The 21,173-nt window shown below is 43.3% G+C and overlaps 1 protein-coding gene across 1 annotated transcript in view; it reads left to right on the top strand.

The window, feature by feature from the left end:
- Positions 1-2,083: 2,083 nt before the first annotated feature.
- CLIC5 (chloride intracellular channel 5) overlaps positions 2,084-21,173 on the top strand; it is a 170,282-nt gene continuing 151,192 nt past the window's right edge. Inside the window, 1 exon segment of the mRNA NM_174276.3 lies at positions 2,084-2,855. Within this exon segment, the coding sequence (NP_776701.1) occupies positions 2,238-2,855 (618 nt within the window). The 5' untranslated portion in view covers positions 2,084-2,237.

Genomic DNA, 21,173 nt, shown 5'->3' with positions numbered 1-21,173 from the left:
TATAAAATACCTGTGTGATATTGGGCCCTAAGTTTAACCGGCCTCTTTGACACACTGAGTCGTCTTGGTAAGGACCTGGTAGCATGTGAAGCACATAAGCTCAGGTTGTAGGATACTGTTATTTGGAAATGATGCAGGATGGCACATAATCTAGAAGGGTTCTAGCAGTGTAAGCACATAATTCTCAAAAGAAGCAATACTACATCCAGAAGAGTGAAAACTAGTTCTTCAGTGAAAAAAAAAATCTTACTTTTTTTTTTTTTGGATGTACAAAGCACAAATGTATATACAGTATGTAAACAGATATGTTGGAGAAGGCAATGGCACCCCACTCCAGTACTCCTGCCTGGAAAATCCCGTGGATGGAAGAGCCCAGAAGGCTGCAGTCCATGGGGTCACTGAGGGTCAGACACGACTAAGCAACTTCACTTTCACTTTTCACTTTCATGCATTGGAGAAGGAAATGGCAACCCACTCCAGTGTTCTTGCCTGGAGAATCCCAGGGGTGGGGGAGCCTGGTGGGCTGCCGTCTATGGGGTCACACAGAGTCGGACACGACTGAAGCGACTTAGCAACAGATATGTAGTATATCAGCAGTATTTTAATTACATGGGAGAAATATCTTAAAAGAATCTTTTAGGTACGGGGTGGGTTGGGAGGTTGTATGATCAGGAAAAAAGGTTGGAAAACACTGACTTAGGAAGGGAGTGAGTGGCAGGAAGATCACTGAGCTGGAGGTTAAGAAATCACAGTTGAAATCAGCTTAGTATTAACTCACTGTGAGAACCTGGACCACTTGCTTCCCCTTTCTAGGTTCCAGGCTGCCTTCAAATGTAAAATCATTTAGAATGAATGACCGTTGAGGTTTTCTCCAGTGCTAAGATTGTGAGAAGGATTTGAACTGGGGCTCCACTGAGTTGTAAACACCTGACTATGGGAACTATGGTAATCAGTTGGGTATTCGGACCTAAACACACTTCGCTTTTCAATAAAATAAAGGGGTAGCATTGATAGACTTTAAAGTCTGTCTCTGGCATCTTTCCTTTGATCTATTTTTATCCACAAAGCTAGATTTCTAGAAATCCTGCTCTAGTTCACTCCAGAAGATTCTTGAAGGCAGCACTGGAGGCAAGGGTACAATGAAGTTTTGTCAATAAGATGCTCATCAGGTGCTTTGAAACCTGTCAACCAGGCAGGTTACTTCTCAATTTTCACATGATTTCTGGACATTAAAAGTCCCTTTACAGTCCACCTGGGTTATTATTTGAAAGAGAACGATGTACATGGTGTGCTGAAGGGAAGCAGGAATTAGCAGACTAGAGTACCAGGTTAAAAAACAAAGAGCCTGTGTGTTCGTGGCATCTGTAGATGACATCAACTAGGCAGCTTGTGCATGCAGTACTTTGCTTTAGAAGTCCTTTGAGGAGAGAGAGTGTATCTTCTGACTCAAGCGTTTAGTGCTCATCTAGTATCCTGTACCTAAAAGGGTTGTTGTGAAGGTGTGTTGACTGTGATGATCACATGCAAGTTGAAGAGAAAAAACTAAAACCCACGCCATAAATCTTTGAGTGCCTTAGCTTGGGTGATCTGTACTGATGTGACCATAGAACAGAGCACTTATCTTCTTTTCCTTCTGCCATTGAATCACCTCATGGTGTTTCCAGATAAGAAACATAAATGGCATGCATTACCTAACTGGAACATGTACGGCTCATTTATCACAGGGCATCAATGCTCAAACAGTTGTTTTGAGCAACAAATTCAGCTCTTCATGGATGAGTTATGATTGCACAGAATTGTTTTCCACCGAACAGCAGGGACTTCTTGAATGTTGTCAGCATTTGGAGGTAGTTGGAAGAAGGAGCCCTATTTAATGACAAATGGCTAACTATTCAGAATTTCAATGTGTACTGGGAAGATAATTCAACCTCTAGTTGATCCAAAGAATCTTGGAGCTACTGGCAATGACAAAAACCACAGTCTGCTTGAAAATACCCTCAGGCATGAAGGAGTTAACTGACTGTGTAAGCTTTATCTTATGTCCAATGGACTTGTGGTTTGCCGACTAAAGTCTCCGGTAAATGATTGTTAGAGACCTGTCACTGATAGCTGTGGCTGGTTGCTGTGTTTCAAAAGCCTGTTGATTCCTCTGCAAGGCGGTGCAGCATCCTCTAGCCCTTTCCTCATCTCAGACCTACTCGGGTCTGCTTGCGAAAGGATCTATCAGATCAATAAACATGAATGACGAAAACTACAGCACCACCATCTACAACAGAGTCCAAACAGAGAGGGTGTATGAGGATTCAGACCCAGCAGAAAACGGAGGTCCCCTTTACGATGAAGTCCATGAAGATGTGAGGAGGGAAGACAACTTATATGTCAATGAGCTGGAAAACCAAGAATATGACTCTGTGGCCGTGTACCCTGTTGGGCATCAGGGGAGAACCTCGGCCTCTTTACAGCCAGAAACAGGAGAATACGTCCTGCCTGATGAACCATATTCTAAGGCTCAGGACCCCCACCCAGGGGAACCCACAGAGGACGAGGACATCTCCTTGGAAGAATTGCTCTCACCAACCAAGGACCAGGAGTCTGACTCAGAGGAGCCCCAGGCGTCTGACCCAGAGGAGCCCCAGGCGTCTGACCCAGAGGAGCCCCAGGGGCCTGACCCAGAGGAGCCCCAGGAGAATGGAAGCGAGATGGAGGCAGACCTGCCTTCTCCTTCGAGCTTCACCATCCAGAATAGCAGAGCCTTCTCCACCCGCGAGATCTCCCCTACCAGCTATTCTGCTGACGATGTTTCAGAAGGAAACGAATCGGCTTCCGCAAACCCCGAGATTAACCTCTTTGTGAAGGTAAGGAATGCCCTGAGACAGGCACAGCTGCACATACAGATGGCCTGACCGGTGCTTTATTTTGCTCTGAGAGACCAGGGAAAGATGCATGGTGTCATGGTCCTTGGATGTCAGTGTCTATTCAAGAGTAGGGCTGATGAAATGAGTCATTCCACGGTTTACCCAGAACAGCTCAAAATTACAAGAATTGGAAAGTCCATTTAAAGTGTGTGTCTTGTGATCACTTCTCTGTATCACGGGCAAAGCATTTTTTCAGAGATGCCTTTTGAGGGTACTTCCCTGGTGGTCCAGGGATTGGGACTCCACCCTTCCGCCGCAGGGGGCATGGATTCCATCCCAGGTTGGGGAACTACTACCCTACATGCCGTGGGACTTGGCCAAAAAATAAACTAAAATGTTAAAAATGGATGCCAGAAAACATCCATGATGAGCAAAAAATCAAAACTGAAAAAAAAAGTTCGCTTATGAGTGAGCAGAAATTGGTGCTCAAATCCTTTCCTTTTCCTGTCTGGTTACATTTCCTTCATCAATGTGATTTTGCAAAACAAAACTACGGTTTGTGAAAGTCAAGACTACAGTCAGGCACCAGTGTTTCCTCCTGAGTGTTTCTAAGTTCACAGATGCTGCTGCTGCTAAGTCGCTTCAGTCGTGTCCGACTCTGTGCGACCCCATAGACGGCAGCCCACCAGGCTCCCCCGTCCCTGGGATTCTCCAGGCAAGAACACTGGAGTGGGTTGCCATTTCCTTCTCCAGTTCACAGATAGTACTTCATATACATGGTCAATAAATGTTACCTCTGTTACTCAGTTTGCCCTTTTGACACCAATATAACTAAAATATCTGATGAGATAAAATGATTTCACTAGTAGTAAGACACTTAGTGTCAGTGTTAATGTTTAACCCTTGGGATATTTAAACAAAGAACTTTGATGATCTTTGTGTTAGACTGATAATCTAATAAAGATTGCAGTTATGAATATTATCAAGACATAAAAAGCATTTCAGGGCTAAACAGCTCATCTTTATGGATCAAGATGATTTTTCCCCCAACATCCCCCCACCCAAATTCATACTGACACAGTTCTTTAATGTGAAGACAACATATTTGCAAATCCTGCTACTCCTGGCTAACAAAATTGATTACTCTATGAACCTATGAAAACCCCAGTTTACACTCATTTCTCCCCTTTCTGGTTTCGAATTAACTCCTCTAATGAAATGCATTAATTATATGTATTGCTAATTTAATGTATAATTATTTCCTACTCTGTATTTTTTCCTAGTTGTTTTTGGTGTATAAATTGTGTCTCTTTTATTCGGCCACACAGGTCCTTTTTCAAAAGCACCAAGCAGAGTATTCGATTTGTACTTAAGCACCTGGCAAACCTTGCCTGGGATTGTGTTGAGCATTTGGGAGGGAGATGGGTCTGTAGACAGAGCCCTTTCTGTCAAGAAATAACAATGGGATACTTGAGACAGACTTGGCAAGTTGTGAATTTTTATGAAATAGAGGAGGTGAGCAAGTAAAGTGCTGTGGGTATCCTGGGAGCACCCAAGGGTGCACAAAAGAGTCAAGAGAGGCTCTACGGAGGAGACAAAGTTCAAACAGGGGCATTCAAGTTGCCTTCCACCCTTTATATCCACTTACCATTTTGTTAGTTTCAAAAAAGAAAAACGCAACCTTTCAAAAGTGAGGACTGGGTTTATTTTCCTCAAGACTGAGGCATCCATGTAACTCCCTGCAACCATCAGCATCCTGAATCATTGTTGTCCTGATCATTGAAGATGAACTACCATTGTCGTGATCACCATCATTCCAGGCACATCAGACCATTATTTGTATATTTGGCAAAGTGTTGATTTCATCAGAAATTAGCCTGCCACCGTGGTTGAACCAAACAGAAGAAGGAGGAAATAGAAATATTGGCATCTCCATCTGGTGCCAGCCACAGGAAAAACTATTTGATAGTAACAAATGGTTTCTAAGTTCTTAAGATCCGTAGTTCCCTAAAGCAAATATTGGATCTAATTAACTCGAAGTTTGCTAAGAGGTCATACAATACAAAATCAACCTCAGCTCCTATGTGTGAACTCCTTTCAAGAGATGATACTCAGCATCATTCAGTGAGAAGGACTGGCTTAATCTCAGCTTCTCAACCCCCACCCCAGCCCACTGCAGTTCTTTATTCCTTGGAAAGTGGAAATGCATAACATGAGGACAAGGGACTGGTCCTGCCCAGGAATGGAGGGCATGAGGGTGACCAGCTCAAGCTCCATGCTCCTCCCAGCTCCAAGGAGTGGGTGCTGGAACCCCTGCATTGGATGGGGATCACCATTTTCCTAGTGGGCTTGTTGCTGGGGTTCTGGGGTTGATCTCCTCCTGGGCTGCTTTGGGCTGGACCATTTGGGCTGCTGATGTTCCGTTAATGTTCCAGCTACTGTGAACCCCAAAGGCTTTTCCCCCTCTTTTGACTCCCTGTGTGGATTCTTCTCGGACTTCCCAGGTGGCTCGGTGGTAAAGAATACACCTGCCGATGCCGGAGACGAGGGTTCCATCCCTGTGTCAGAAAGACACCTTGGAGAAGGAAACAGCAACCCACTCCAGTGTTCTTGCCTAGGAAATCCCATGGACAAAGTCTAAGCCTGGTGGGCTACAGTCCATGGGGTCGCAAAGAGTCGCTTAGCAACTGAACAGCTTGGGCTGCAGCTGTACCAGCACTCATTTGTGTGTGTTTCCACCTGTCTGGACACATCAGAGAAAATGGAATGCAAGTTAATAACTGTGTGTTCAACCAGCCTCGTATTAAGGCTCAGCCACTTCCGGGTGTTGATCAATTAATTAAAATACGTCATTTATTTATTCATTCAACAGATAGTTATTGGGCCGGGTTCTGGGTGTACAACAGGGAAGAAAACAAAGTCCAGGCTCCCCTGCGCTTTGCTTCGTAGCAGGAGAGACAACAGATGGACACATAGAGAAGTAAATGTAAAACATGCCCGGTGGTGCCAGTGCTATAGAGAAACACAAAACAGAATACCGGGTGTGTTAACTTCCTGCGGCTGCCCTAACAAACGGCTGGAAACACAGTGGCTCCAAACCACATGGGTTTATTCTCCAGCATTCTGGAGATCAGAATCGGGAGTGAGTCTTGCGGGGCTGAAACAAGGAGTCATCAGAGCTGTGTTCCTTTTGGAGATTCCAGGGAGAGTTTGTTCCCATCGACCTCCCCACCACCCAACCTCCTTCCCCCTCTACCCGCCACCCACCCTTGCTCCTAGAGAGGGCTTCCCTGGTGGCTCAGTGGTAAAGAATCTTCCTGCAATGCAGGAGGAAGATCCCTTGGAGGAGGAAATGGCAACCCACCCCAGTATTCTTGCCTGGAAAATCCCAAGGACAGAAGAGCCAGGTAGACTACAATCCACGGGGTCACAAAGAGTCCAACAGGACTGAGGATCTGAGCACAGCACAGTACTCTTCCAGGGGCAGTGTTCATTTTTCACTCGTGGCCCATGTCACATCTCCGGCCACGCTGTGCAGCATGCAGATTCTTAGTTCCCTGACCACAGATGGAACCTGCGCCCCTTGCAATGGAAGCATGGAGTCCCCAGCTTCCCCTTGCCTTCTAATCTGACTCCTCTGGCACCTCTTATAAGGAAAATTGTTAGTTTGGGCCCGCAGGATAATCCAGGAAAATCTCCTCATATGAAGATCCTTTAATTAATCACTTTTGCTAAGTCCCTTTTGTTATAGAAGTTTCTGGGAATTAGAACATGGGCGTGTTTGGGAGCTGTTGTTCAGCTTCCCACAGTGGGACCATGAATGATGCTGAGTAGGGGAGGGAGGAGGCGGTGTGGCTGGGGTTGGGTGAGCGAAGGAGGAAAAGAGAGGTGGGGTGGGCACAGGTCACCTCCAGGCCTGATGAGCCATAGAAAGAACTTTCACTTTTACTCTGAGGGATAAGTGCAGGGGGCGGGGTGGGGAAGGGGGTTGTCATCAAAGGGTTCTGCAAGGAACATTCTGACTGCCTCTTCAATGATAGACTAGAGCAGAGAGAGGAGGGATTCCCTGGTGGCTCAGAGGTTAAAGCGTCTGCCTACAATGCGGGAGACCTGGGTTCTATCCCTGGGTCACGAAGAGCAGAGAAAGAGTAGAGGCAGGGAGGACAGGCTGGAGATAGTTGGAAATCTAGACAAGGAAAGATGGTGGATTGGACAATGCTCACAGCAGGGCAGGGCTGAGATGGTTGGGAAGAGAGAGCCCAGAGGTTTTGCTGGCGGGTCTCACGTGTAGCATGAAAAAAGGAAGGCGCCAAGGCTGACCCTAGAGCCACTGGGTGAATGGGGATGCTATTTCCATTTCACCTGTGAACTCCTCCTCCAGGAACATGTGATCTAGAAAATGTGGATCATGCAGTATTCCATATATTCCTCCCTCACTTCCTCCCTCCTTCCCTTTCTTCCGATCTCCCTCCCGCCTTCCTTCCTATATTTACGACATACTGCATGCCAGACACTGGATATAAGAGATGAAAACAGCACATCCCGAGTGCAACTCTCTGTTCCCAGGGGAAGACAGAGAAATACAATTCTTTTTTTTTTTCTGGTCTGGACAACTCAGCATGTGGGACTTTAGTCCCTTGAACAGGGACAGAACTCCTGCCCCCTGCAGAGTAAGCCTGGAGTCTTAAAACAATGGACCATCAAGGAAGTCCAGAGAAATACAGTTCTTGAAAATAAGAGGAAAGAAATAATTTCTTCGTGGTCACTGACTGAGATCCAGTGAAAGAAAGGTCTCTAGTGAGAGCTGCAATCCATGTCATAGGCAATTAAGACAGACTGTCAGTTCAGAATTTGCTGATAGGATTATAAGAATTGTCTGCTGCTTTCTGATAAAATTAAAAGACCTCATAGACATTGTCTTAACTGTGTGTGTGTGTGTGTGTGTGTGTGTGAAAGAGAAAGAAATAGAGGGACAAGAGGGACAGACGGGGGGAGGAAGGAAAGAGATATAGATGGAGATAAGAGATAGACAGGAAGATGGAGAAGGAAAGAGAGAGAAAAAAAATTATGGTATTTAATGCAAAAGAAAAAAAAAAGTATTCTGATTATGACAGTTGCAAAGAAAAAGGATACAAATGAACACCATTTGTCCTGCACACTATTGATGTCATTATCATGGAAGGCAGTATATATATGTGTGTATATGTACATATATATATGTTGTAGAGCAGGTTTTGAAGTCAGGTTGCGTAATTTGAACCCTGGCTTAGCAAATTAATTTCTGTTAGGTTATCAGTTTTCTTTTTGGTAAAATCGATGTCATAATGTTATGTTCCTAATAGAGTAGTTGTGAGGATTGAATAAGGGAATCCATGTAAATCACTTAGAATACTATCTGACGTATAGTAAATACTCTATATTTCAGTTCAGTTCAGTTCAGTCACTCAGTTGTGTCCGACTCTTTGTGACCTCATGAACCACAGCACGCCCCGCCTCCCTGTCCATCACCAACTCCTGGAGTCCACCCAAACCCATGTCCACTGAGTCGGTGATGCCATCCAACCATCTCATCCTCTGTCGTCCCCTTCTTCTCCTGCCCTCAATCTTTCCCAGCATCAGGGTCTTTGGCTACCAGCTCTTCACATCAGGTGGTCAAAGTATTGGAGTTTCAGCTTCAACATCAGTCCTTCCAATGAACACCCAGGACTGATCTCCTTTAGAATGGACTGGTTGCCTGAGTTATTATCATTTATTGTGATGAATTTGAACCATCATAAAATAATAACTTTTATTTTAGGCACAAAGCCTTATAGTTAGTAGACATCATAAATACTCTGTTTGCTGATCTTAAGGTGACAGTCTAATATTGTGGAAAGAGTACTGGTCAGGAAATTCTAACACTTTTTGGTCAATGATTCACTATAAAGCATTCCTGGGCCCCAGTTTCCTCACCTCTGAAATGCAGGCCCTTCCAGCTCTTACAGTCTTTGACCAGGACATGTGGCTCCAGCTCTGTATCAGCATCACGTGTCTGGCACATGTGTTATCCTCTCAAGGAGACTGTTTGATAATGATTAGGATCTCCCGATTTGGGTGTGACTGGGAGGGCCAGCAAGAAATCAACATGCCTTTTCAGTCACCTCACGCGAAGTCTGTTCCTTGGAAAGTGCGTCCTCAGGGTCCGTCTTTGACAAGGCTCTCTCAGGGTCCCCATGCAGGGTTGCACGTCCTGTGCACGGAGCAAAGTTGGGGAGCACCATTCACAGAAAATGGTAATGGTGTCCTTCTGGAGTCAGGCAACATACAGGCCCTAGTAAATGTTTCTTAATCTGTAGCCTGGTATCCAGAATATTCAACCTAATCCACAGGCTGTTAGAATACTGTAATTAGGATAAAAAGTATTCGGCAGTATTTCCATTTGAGGTAACCTAGTTTTCTTCAATGTTATTTTATGTATTTCTATGTATTTCATCATGTGCACAGTGTATTCTTGTAGTAGCATACTATAATTATACTACTATAATTATAGTTACTATAATTTGTAAATGAATAAATGCACATACACTGTGGATAAATGGTTAAGTTCTGCATTGATAGATTCGCTCAGTTTTTACAATCTTTTGGACTCACAGGGTTTCCTTTCTTTTCTGTCACTGTCTGGGGTTTGAGACTCTTTCCTCGGCCAAGATCGGGGAGAATAGTTCCCCTCACCTCCCGGTTCCTTCCTGGCAGTTTTCATAAGCAACACACTGAGTCCATTTGCCTTGGAGGCAAACAAAAATTCCCCATCAGAGTCGAGGAATTTAGAAATCCCACTGAGGAAATGAGGGACGTGCAGCTGGATTTGCTTACTGAGATGTGACTCAGGTGAGGTGCCATGGGGATGTGTCAGGCCATGGACTCCGCAGACACAAAGGCACAGCAGATACACATGTGTGTGCGAGGAGGTCTGTGAGGCTGGAGTGGAGGGAAGATGCCCATCGAGGCAGCACAGATGCTGAGGCTGAAGAACCAGGAGTACACTCTTTTCATTGTTTAATTGTATCTTTTATTCTCCTTCTGTCTTGTTGTTTGTTTGCCTCATTGGAGTGTAGTTGACTTACAATGCGTTAGTTTCAGGTATGCAGCCAAGTGATTCATATATATCTAGTTTTTTCCAGATTCTTTTCCCTTATAAGCTACTACAATATATTAGCATGGTCTTACATGGCACATGGAGCAGCTTGGATTTTATCCTGAAGGCAACTGAGAGTAGCATGATATTGGAGGAGAATACCATGAGCAAAGCAATGTTCAGGGTGATGGATAAGCAAACTAAAAACCATTTCCACTTAACCGTGTAGGACAGGACCAAACAAACATCTACCAAGTTTCATTTCAAAGATTAGGTGAAACTTTTAAATGTAAATATATTGTGTACAATGACTGTCTTCTTTTTTAGTTATTTATTCATTCAGCTGAGAGTCTGGGTCTATCCAAATATTTATATCCTTGATTTCATCCAGTTGAATTTCTGAGAAAAGCGACCAAGCGTGTTGCTGATTTATGTATTATCTAAATGTGTATCTTGGTACTTTATGTTTTGTTAGGGGGAAGTATAACATGGATTCAGCACAAAGTTTTGATTGATGTTGTTTTAGTATAGTTTGAAATTTAAAAAAAAAAATGTGTTTGTGAGATCTGTCTTAGCCTGGCTGAACTACTCGGAAGTTTTATATTTAGAACCCTGCAAGAGCCTTCCTGTTCACCACCCCTAGGGAGGGCCTGCTCTAATGTCAGTAATCAGGACCTATCAGATATGTCCTTTGAAACATCTGTGACAAAGTGCAAGTCTGAACCTGTTGCATGTACCCAGCTGTCCTTTTATGGAACCCTTGAAACATGAATATGGAACAAGGGGCAGGTTTGAATAAAGATGCCTATTCTTGTCACAACGTCTTCTTAATAAGAGTTCTGGGGACATGTGTTCTGGGGACATAAATCCTGGTCTTATTAAAAATCATCTTCTAGGTGGCCGTGGGAACTAGTTTCCTCTGTGAATCAATGGCATCAATCAAAGAGGGAACAGAATCCTAGTGCTATGACAGGAATATTGAAAACCAGAGGAGCTAAATAACTTACCCAAGCCTGATGGCAAATGAAGAGCAAAGCCAGGGCTTTGACCTCTGTCCTCCCTCACCCTCATCCAGAGCATTTCCTTCTTACTGGCGTTCCTAGCCTGGGGTGCTAGATGTTTTGAATATGCTGGAGGAGGTTCTGTTGTTCAGTTGCCGAGTCATGTCCAACTGTCCGTGACCCCATGGACTGCAGCACACCAGGCTCTCCTGTCCCTAACCATCTCCCAGAGTTTGACCAAGTTTGTGTCCATTGAATTGGTGAGGTGGCCCAGTTGGTAAAGAATCTGCCTACAGTGCAGGAGACCTAGGTTTGGCCCCTAGGTTGGGAAGATCCCCTGGAGAAGGGAATGGCTCCCCACTCCAGTACTCTTGCCTGGAGAATTCTACTGGCAGAGGAGCCTGGCAGGCTACAGTCCATGGAGTTGCAAAGAGTTGGACATGACTGAGCAACTAACACAGGGGGTTGAGGAGCATTCTAAAACTCCATACACATTTTTTTGTGAAAGGGGTCTCAGGAGGGCCCCTTGATGTTGTCTGTCTCTGTGATGCATTCTGCTTCCCTGTCTGGGTCCTCACACCTTGTGTATCCATGTGGGAGGGGGAGAATGACTTTGAGTGGTACAGCTGACTCTGTCCATTCTGTGGAGTTGGCTTCTTGCTCTAAGCCTTTTATAATAGCGTCTCAAGAAATCATGGGACGAAACACTTGCTAAAGAGTTGTAAAGGTGCATTACCTGGGTCATCATAGAGGGATCATGTTAGCTCTGAAAAGGAAGGGGATGTGATATTCTGAAATAAATACCCCCAAATTAGAACCCACCTGTTTTCCAAGAAAAATTTTGGACATTTTTTTCTCCAAAGGGACTGCAAAGTTAATGGCAGTCCCCGCATCCACACCTCATCCCACCACCTTGTGAGCCGTGTCACCAATTGTATGAACTAAAACTTCTGAGTAACTGAGGTTTCTGCTTCTTTACCACCCAACAGTCCAGTCAACTTCACTGCCTAATTGTTCTCTCCTCTCCATCGTGGCCACCACTGGCCACGGTCATCTTGGCCACAGTTATTCAACTGGTCACTCTGCCTCCAGACCCATCTTCCTCCTAAGAAGCCCTGCACGGTCATCAACCTTCTTTTTGGTCCAACTCTCACATCCATACATGACCACAGGAAAAACCATAGCCTTGACTAGATGGACCTTTGTTGGCAAAGGTCTCTGCTTTTGAATATGCTATCTAGGTTGGTCATAACTTTCCTTCCAAGGAGTAAGCGTCTTTTAATTTCATGGCTGCAGTCACCATCTGCAGTGATTTTGGAGCCCCCCAAAATAAAGTCTGACAGTGTTTCCACTGTTTCCCCATCTATTTCCCATGAAGTGATGAGACCGGATGCCATGATCTTCGTTTTCTGAATGTTGAGCTTTAAGCCAACTTTTTCACTCTCCACTTTCACCTTCATCAAGAGGCTTTTTAGTTCCTCTGCACTTTCTGCCATAAGGGTGGTGTCATCTACATATCTGAGGTTATTGATATTTTTCCCGGCAATCTTGATTCCAGCTTGTGTTTCTTCCAGTCCAGCATTTCTCATGATGTACTCTGCATAGAAGTTAAATAAACAGGGTGACAATATACAGCCTTGACATACTCCTCTTCCTATTTGGAACCAGTCTGTTGTTCCATGCCCAGTTCTGACTGTTGCTTCCTGACCTGCATACAGATTTCAAAAGAGGGAGGTCAAGTGGTCTGGTATTCCCATCTCTTTCAGAATTTCCCACAGTTTATTGTGATCCACACAGTCAAAGGCTTTGGCATAGTCAATAAAGCAGAAATAGATGTTTTTCTAGAACTCTCTTGCTTTTTCCATGATCCAGTGGATGTTGGCAATTTGATCTCTGGTTCCTCTGCCTTTTCTAAAACCAGCTTGAACATCAGGAAGTTCACGGTTCATGTATTGCTGAAGCCTGGCTTGGAGAATTTTGAGCATTACTTTACTAGCATGTGAGATGAGTGCAACTGTGCGGTAGTTTGAGCATTCTTTGACATTGTCTTTCTTTGGGATTGGAATGAAAACTGACCTTTTCCAGTCCTGTGGCCACTGCTGAGTTTTCCACATTTGCTGGCATATTGAGTGCAGCACTTTCACAGCATCATCTTTCAGGATTTGAAATAGCTCAACTGGAATTCCATCACCTGCACTAGCTTTGTTCATAGTGATGCTTTCTAAGGCCCACTTGACTTCACATTCCAGGATGTCTGGCTCTAGATCAGTGATCACATCATCGTGATTATCTGGGTCGTGAAGATCTTTTTTGTACAGTTCTTCTGTGTATTCTTGCCACCTCTTCTTAATATCTTCTGCTTCTGTTAGGTCCATACCATTTCTGTGCTTTATCAAGCCCATCTTTGCATGAAATGTTCCTTTGGTATCTCTGATTTTCTTGAAGAGATCTCTAGTCTTTCCCATTCTGTTGTTTTCCTCTATTTCTTTGCATTGATCACTGAGGAAGGCTTTCTTATCTCTTCTTGCTATTCTTTGGAACTCTGCATTCAGATGCTTATATCTTTCCTTTTCTCCTTTGCTTTTTGCTTCTTTTCACAGCTACTTGTAAAGCCTCCCCAGACAGCCATTTTGCTTTTTTGCATTTCTTTTCCATGGGGATGGTCTTGATCCCTGTCTCCTGTACACTGATCCCATTAGGATCACCCTAATGATCACGTTTCGACTGGATTACTTCAGTAAAGACTCTGTCTCCGATATGGTCCCATTCTGAGGCCCTGGGGATTAGGATTCAACATACGAATGTTAGGGAGACATAATTCAACCCAAAACAATGTGATAATTATCTTTTTACCTCTCTCTCTCACATAGCAACAGGACTTTGATTCAACTCACGTTGAACAGTAACAGGTTTTGGAGCCCAGCTGACTCTTCTCCCCTTTTGAATACATTTACCATTTGCACAGTGCTTCCCAGGTGGCGCTAGTGGTAAAGAACCCACCTGCCAATGCCGGAGACATAGAGATGCTGGATCTCTTTGATACCTGGGTGCGGAAGATCCCCTGGAGGACAGCGTGGCAACCCACTCCAGTATTCTTGCCTGGAGAATCCCGTGAACAGAGATGCCTGGAGGGCAATGGTCTTTAGGGTCTCGAAGAGTCATACATGACTGAGTGACTTAGTGCACACACACACACACACACACACACAATTTGCGTGGTTCAAAATTTGAAAGGTATAAAAGATAGTCCCTCTTCTACCTCACTCCCTCAGGCATTCCATTTCCATTTTCTGAGGTGATTTATTCTATTGTGTTTATTCTATTCTTCTATGCTTCCTGAAACATTTTACACAATCCTGTCAAATATATGTATGTTCATATATTTGAAATTATCTTTTTTTTTCTTTTGTTTAGTACAGATGGTACTATACTATATATCCTAGCATGGACCTTCCTTTTTTGAGTGTCGATTTTGTTGGGACATAATTTACATATACTAAATTCAGCAATTTTAAGTGCACTCGTCTTTGAATTTTGAACAAATATATACAGTTGTATAACAGTCATCACAATCATGATAAGGAATATCTCCATGATCTAAGAAAATTCCCTCTTGACCCTTTGCTATGGGGCCCCTCCCAGCCACGCCCTGAATCCTGGAAACCACACATCTTTCTATCATCATAGTTTTGCCTTTTCAAAAGCATTGTATAAATTGAATTAATCTCTGTAACCTTTTGTGTGTGGTTTCTTTCACTTAGCATAATGTTTCTGAATTCACCCATATCAGTACATACATCAGTAGGTGGTTCCTTTTTGTTGCTAAGTAATATTCCACTGTGTGACTGTACCACAATTTGTTCATTCATTCAGCAGTTGACGAATACTTGGGTTCTTTCCCAGGTTTTGACTATTATTAATAAAATGGCTATAAGTGTCCACATATAAGCTTTTGTGTTGATTGTGTTTTCATTTCTCTTGGTCAAATACCTAAGGGTGGAATTATTGGGGCATATGGTCAGTGAATGTTTAACCTTATTTAAAAAATCTTTCAAGTTCTTTGCAAGGTGGCTGGGAAAATTTATGAAAGATTTCTAATTTCTTCTTTTCCAGTACTTGGTATTGTCAATCTTTTAAGTTGTAGGTGTACTGATAAATGTATAGTGATCTTTCATGGCAGCTTTGATTTACTTTATTTTTAATGACTTATGATATTAAACATCTTTTCATGTGATTATTAGCCTTTGTTGCATCTTCTCTGATGAAGTATCTGTTCAAATATTTTGCTTATTATTGTTATTTTAGCATTGTTATATTAATATTATTGAATTTTAAGAGTTTCTGATATAGTCAAAATACAATTTCTTTATCAGATAAGTATTTTTCACATAGTTTAGAGAGGCTTTTCCTTTTCATAAGTGTGTTTTGAAGACTGAAGGTTGTGATTATGATGAAGTCCCTGTATTGATTTCTTTCTTCTATGGTTTGTGCTTTTTCTGTTCTAAGAAATGTTTGTCTACTCCAAGGTCACAAAGATTTTCTCCTATATTTTCTTCTAGAAGTTTTTCAATTTGGGGTTTTATATTTGACTCTAAAATCCACTTTGAGCTAATTTTCCATCAGGTTAAAAATATGGATTGCATCTATCTACCTATGTATCTAGCTCTAATTCTATCACTGTCTCTCTCTCTGCACCTCCATCCTGTCTGTTATTTAGATCTGTGAATTCTAGCTGCCTTGACCTTCTGAAGTATCAGCCTCTGCTGTCTCCTCAACTCAGAGAGAGTCAGCCTGTATTGGGGCTCTATGTTACCTGTCTCCAGTGTCTGAAAACCATCACTCCACATAGTTTGTCTGCTCTACCTGTTGTTTAAAGAAAGTTTCTATTGTTAAATGGAAATCTGTTTCCTTTTCTTCCATCTTGTCCAAAATAGAGATTGTCAAAATTGGTTTTAAGATCCTCATTTCACTTGAGTTGCTTCTCCTTTCTTTCAAATATTGGTCCCTTGAAGTCAAGTCTGAATTGGAGTTTGGAATATAGTCATAAAGTTCAACTAGATTAAAGTCTAATGATAATGACATTAAAGTGATATTGTGGGAGTTAGCTATTGCAGATGGCCTTCAGTCAAAAGCTGCTTGCTGACCTTCCATCTTTCCATTTTCTTTTAAGACTATGTTGTTTTTATTTTGCACTTTATGTTCTGAGTAATGAGGGGACAGGAAAATAGATGTCCCAGCTAATTATTCATCAACAAAAGTCAAAATACAATGCCATCTTCTCATCGTTTATCTTCTTACCATTCAAGCCTCTGGTGATTCCATGAGTTCCCTTGAAAACCTGGAGGAAAAGAGGACTTCACTACTATTAGAAGGGAATGCTATTTTTAAGCTGTCTTCCAATACCCAGGCCTGAAGAATCCAGGTTGATTTTGTGTATAAATTGTATTGTGTCCATAGGAAAATTCACTGACTGGCAGCTCTTCCACCAAATGACACGCCCTTAAAAATATGAGATGACTCCCTGTGAGTGGAACATGTTTTCAGCCCTGAAACCAAGTGTTCTGTGTAATCTTGTGAGGACAAAGATTAGAAACCTGGGCTTGAAGCCATGCCCCGTGTTTATGCTTTATGAGCAGAGCTCTCTGCATCCCTTCATGAGCCTGTGGGTTTGCAAAAGTGCCAGCTCCTCATTATTGCCCAGCTTGGTGCACAACAGTAACGCAGCAACAGCTTATAAACAAGAGGACACATTGTTTACGAAACCACTAATGTTCTGAGGTTTCAGTGATAACAATTGCAGGGTAAATATGTCAGGTGGTAATGAGTAACTGACATGCAGGCCTTTTGTTAACTGGAGTACAAACTGCATGTTTTTCCCATCTACAGAAGTATTTGTGTCCTGCTCTCTTATGGTGGCAAGAAAGGAAAGGATTTGATGGATAGTCTTTTTGTATTTACAATAGCAACCCTCTGTTAACTGTCTTGGTTCTTCTAGAACTGTGCTGTTCAAAACACTAGCCATTAGCTCCCTGTGGCGTTTAAATTTAAATTAATTTAACTGAAAAAAAAATCTTAAAAATTCAGTTCCTTAGTCATGCTATCCACATTTCAAGTGCCAGTCAGACATCTGTGGCTACTGGCCACTATATTGAAAAGTACACCTAGAGAATATTTCTAGCATCTCAGAAAGTTCTGTAAGACAGTACCACTGTAGGGTGATCTGGGCTCAGATGCAGCATGAAGACTCATCAGCTATGTGGTCACAGGCCCTGCCTTGGGTCTTTATTCCCTTGTCTAAAAATAAAAGGTTCAGTGATTGGATTTAGTGAAAAAGAAGAGTGGTCCTACCCAAAAAATAAAGAAATCGCCAGTGAAAATTATTCTCCTCGATAAGTAGTATCTGTGCTATCAGTTCATATGAATCAATTGCTTTCAAGTGGCAACTGACTAGCCAAAGCTCTACAGCTCGTTGTAGAGCCTGTGAATCTCAGTAAAGCTGTCAGTATCCACTGGCCATGCCCAGGCCCACTGAGGGTCTGTGGTAAGTGTTATCCATCAAAGCAGCAGTAACTTTGAGGACTGAAGATGCTGTCCCATCGGCCACTTGGACCAAACAGCATTAAGTCTGGAAATTAGACACAGAGATCAAGGTCCTTCTCAGTCAAAACAACTTGCCACGTTAAAGCAGAGGGGATTATCTGGGGTGGGGCAAGGGGTCTGCTTACTGAGAAGATATGAGGGTGAAGGTTGAGTGATTTTCTTGTAGGTGTGGTGAACTCTTGATCCATCATAAACAATGTGTAGTTGCAAGAATGAGCTCAGGCCAATTGCCTGTTCCTCCCTGTGCATGCCTTTAATCCATCTTCACACAAACAGGCTGATGAGTCTTTTATGAAGCCTGTACTCTGCACTTGGTGTGCAGGTGTTGTGAGCAATAGAAAAGCAGTCTAAGCTGGGGACCTTCACTGGTGAGGCTCTGACCTGCTGGCTAGAAGGAAGGAGTAACACCCACTGTAAAGTATTTAGAACTAACATGAGAGTTGAGACAGAGTCAGTTGCAAGAATACATGATACATGTTGTCAAATAAGCACTGAAGGCATTCAGAAATGGAAGGGGACTGGACTTCTCAGCGAGGGCTTCATGGAAGAGGAAGACTTTAAACTCTGAAGGAAATGTAGGCACGCAGGTGGCAGATGGGACCTGGGACCAAGGATGAGATGCTAGGCCTCCGCAATCACATCATCCTTCTAAATCCTATGTCACTGGGAGGCAGGTTGCTTAGTGGTTACAGCAGAAACCCTGGAGCTAGACTGTGTGATTCACATCCTGATCCTGTCTCTTATTAGCTATGTAGACTTAGGCAATTTAATCTTTCACTGGATTATTATGAGGATGAAATAGGTTCATATGCATAAAACTGAGGGTTTCAACATATGAATGCGGGGAGTATACAAATATGGAGTCCATCACAGTCATGGAGGTGGAAAATACCTTTATAGGGAACATTCAGTGGTATAGTTTGATTGGAGCACAAGAGGAGCTGAAGGTGGAGGCACAGGAGAAGCAAAATTAAACCTTGGGACTGTCCTGGAATACAGAAGTTCTAAAATGGCACCTAGGACTTTTTAGATAGTATTTCATCTGTAGCAGGGAGTATCTAGGGTTTTAAAACTAGGAACTTGCAAGGTCAGAACCGTGCTTTGGGACGATGATTTCAACAGCAGTAGGTTTTACAGGCAGCCTTGCCCTTATTATCCTGGAAGAGAAGGAGGTGGCAGATTAAATACCAAGCTCAGAATCTCCCAACTGGACCTTACAAACTGCTTTCCTGAATGCCCGTCAGTGCTTTGTTTTACTGGTAAGAAAAGGACATGCAGTTTGGAACACACACCCTGCTGGGATGCACTCGTGAAAACTCAACATGAGGGGCATCTTCTCCGGACCTGCCCCCAACCAAGACTTTCCAAGTATCAATCAGTCCCAAAGCAAAACAGTCCCTTTTATTTAGCAAAAGATTTTGAATGGGAACTATTACCACCCCATTGACCAAAATAACTTTGACCGGTTTCTTGCTGACTGCTGGGTACAGAGCAGGGCTACCTCATCTTGTATTTCATGAAAGAGGCATCCAGTTCTCAGAGACTGTAAATCCTCACATCTCATTAGAGAGTTCTTCAGGCTAAGATTGCAGAAGGCAATGCCTCTCCCTTGGGTAAAGTTTTCACCAGCCCCTCCTGAAGCAATAGGTCCCAGCAGCCTCTGTGAACAACTAAAAATAGTCCCAGTATAAAACCCCAGCTCTTAGGACCTCTGGGGAGACCATTTGCCAAGAGAAGCAATCCAGCCTGTGATAAAGCATTGCCTCGGTCTCCTAACACATCATCGGACAGACGGGATGTCCCCCGAAGTCACAAATGCCTGGTCTCAACAATTGCAGTGGCTCTTCTGGGTGCGATCGAAGCCTGCTTTCTAATTATGATGGACAGAGCTTGGGGATTACTGAGTGGGACTGCTCAGTTGTAGGTGAGAACAGTGAGGGATGCCTTTCTCAGGGCCGTATCACTCGTCTATCCACATTCTTTCATTCTTTCCTTCATTCAGCAAACATGGATTAAACGAGGCTCAATTCCTTACTTTCTGTGGTGTCGCTTCTCAAATATCATCTTCACTCTACACAACAGAACTCTACTGCTCTCTTTCCTTATCCCTTGTTTGCATTATGCTCCTGACATTGCACTTTGTTACAGCTGGTCTGCCCTATTATTAACAGAAGGTTGACTGGCTCCCAGGACAGGAACTTCACCTGTTTGGGGTCTGGCTGAATGTGCTGAGTACACCATGTGTCAGGCATGGCCCTGCCCTCTATTTTTTTCTGTAATTCATATTAGTTGGGTGTTGTCCTTCTGGGTTTGACCTCTGCTTCTTGTTACTTCCCTCTTGTTATCTCTCTTTCTTTTTTTAAGTTTTGTCAAGTGAAAAAAGCACAACCTAAAAATTGAGAATTATGTTTTATTCCATGGACTTTCTGAGGACTTTGGCCCAGAAGACAGACTCTCAGGTAGCTCAGGGGGACTGCTCTGAAAAAATAAGGGAGGAGCCAGAATATACAGTTTTTGCAACAAGAATCAGGTGGTCAGAACATCAAAAATGACCATTAATTAAAATAAAAAAAACCCAGATACCTCAAGTGAATGAATTTAGTCTTTTTCTCCAGCCAAAAGTTGCAAGAGGCTGGGCTCATTGAAATCATTCCTTTCACATGCCCTTTAGCTCTCTAGGGCCAGTATCTTGCTTTTCTCCATCCTGAGTCTCCTCAGGGCTGCAGTGGCTCATGGAGTGACAGCTTCAACATCCTTTGTTTACTGATATGGCAGGCAGCATTTGAAAGATTTTCTTTGTTTTCCAACCCTTCTGTTACATTTTTTATAGTGACATTCGCAACTCCTCATAACTCTAGTTTTATTTTCTACGTGTGCCTTTTTAGGATCTTTCCATGGTATCCTACGAGGGAAGAGACACAGAGGAAGCCACTTCACAATGAGTAGAAAGGAAATGGATCTCCAAGTGCCCAAAAAGGGAAGGACTGGGGGCACCTCCACATGCCCATTGGAAGCACATTTCCGCAGCAACTCAGAGAGCTTCCTGGGGAGAAGAAACTCCCCAGGGAGCTTAGCTCCCCAAGCAGGGATAGAACATGTGCCTCCTGCACTAGAAGCACGAATCTTAACCTCTGAACCCCCAGGGAAGCCCCAGGGATCTTCCATCTTCAGCCTGGAGGCAAACTGCACTGAGACAGCTGTTCTAAGACAGACGTTTAGTGAGTCACTCCAGTTGAGCCCCATACCACCCCTCCCGCTCCCTGTGGATTTGGCCAAGTTCAAGCCTACAGCTTCTCTGGGGTCCTGAAAGTGCATGCCCCCCACCTCCTCTGCAGCCCCCTTGGAGTTTCTTCTGTGCTATAATTTGTTCTGTTCTGTGCTGTCGGTCAGTGTGCCCCCAGCTGCCTTCTCACCTCCAGAAGTTTGTCTAAATTCCATGTTCCTTGGTAGTCTTGTCTCATCTCCCTTATCCTTTTGAGATTATCCCTTCTGTGGATCTATACTGTTATTTCAGCAGGATCTCAGGAAGGTCTGTAGGCAGAAACCTGTCAATAATATTTCATGCACAAGGTTCTAAATATAGTTTTGAAACTATTGAATTTA

This window comes from Bos taurus, chromosome 23 (assembly GCF_002263795.3).
Source record: "Bos taurus isolate L1 Dominette 01449 registration number 42190680 breed Hereford chromosome 23, ARS-UCD2.0, whole genome shotgun sequence".
Classification (NCBI taxonomy): domain Eukaryota; kingdom Metazoa; phylum Chordata; class Mammalia; order Artiodactyla; family Bovidae; genus Bos; species Bos taurus.
The sequence above is the reverse complement of the archived record's forward strand: the minus strand, read 5'-3'. Positions and strand labels throughout refer to the sequence as shown.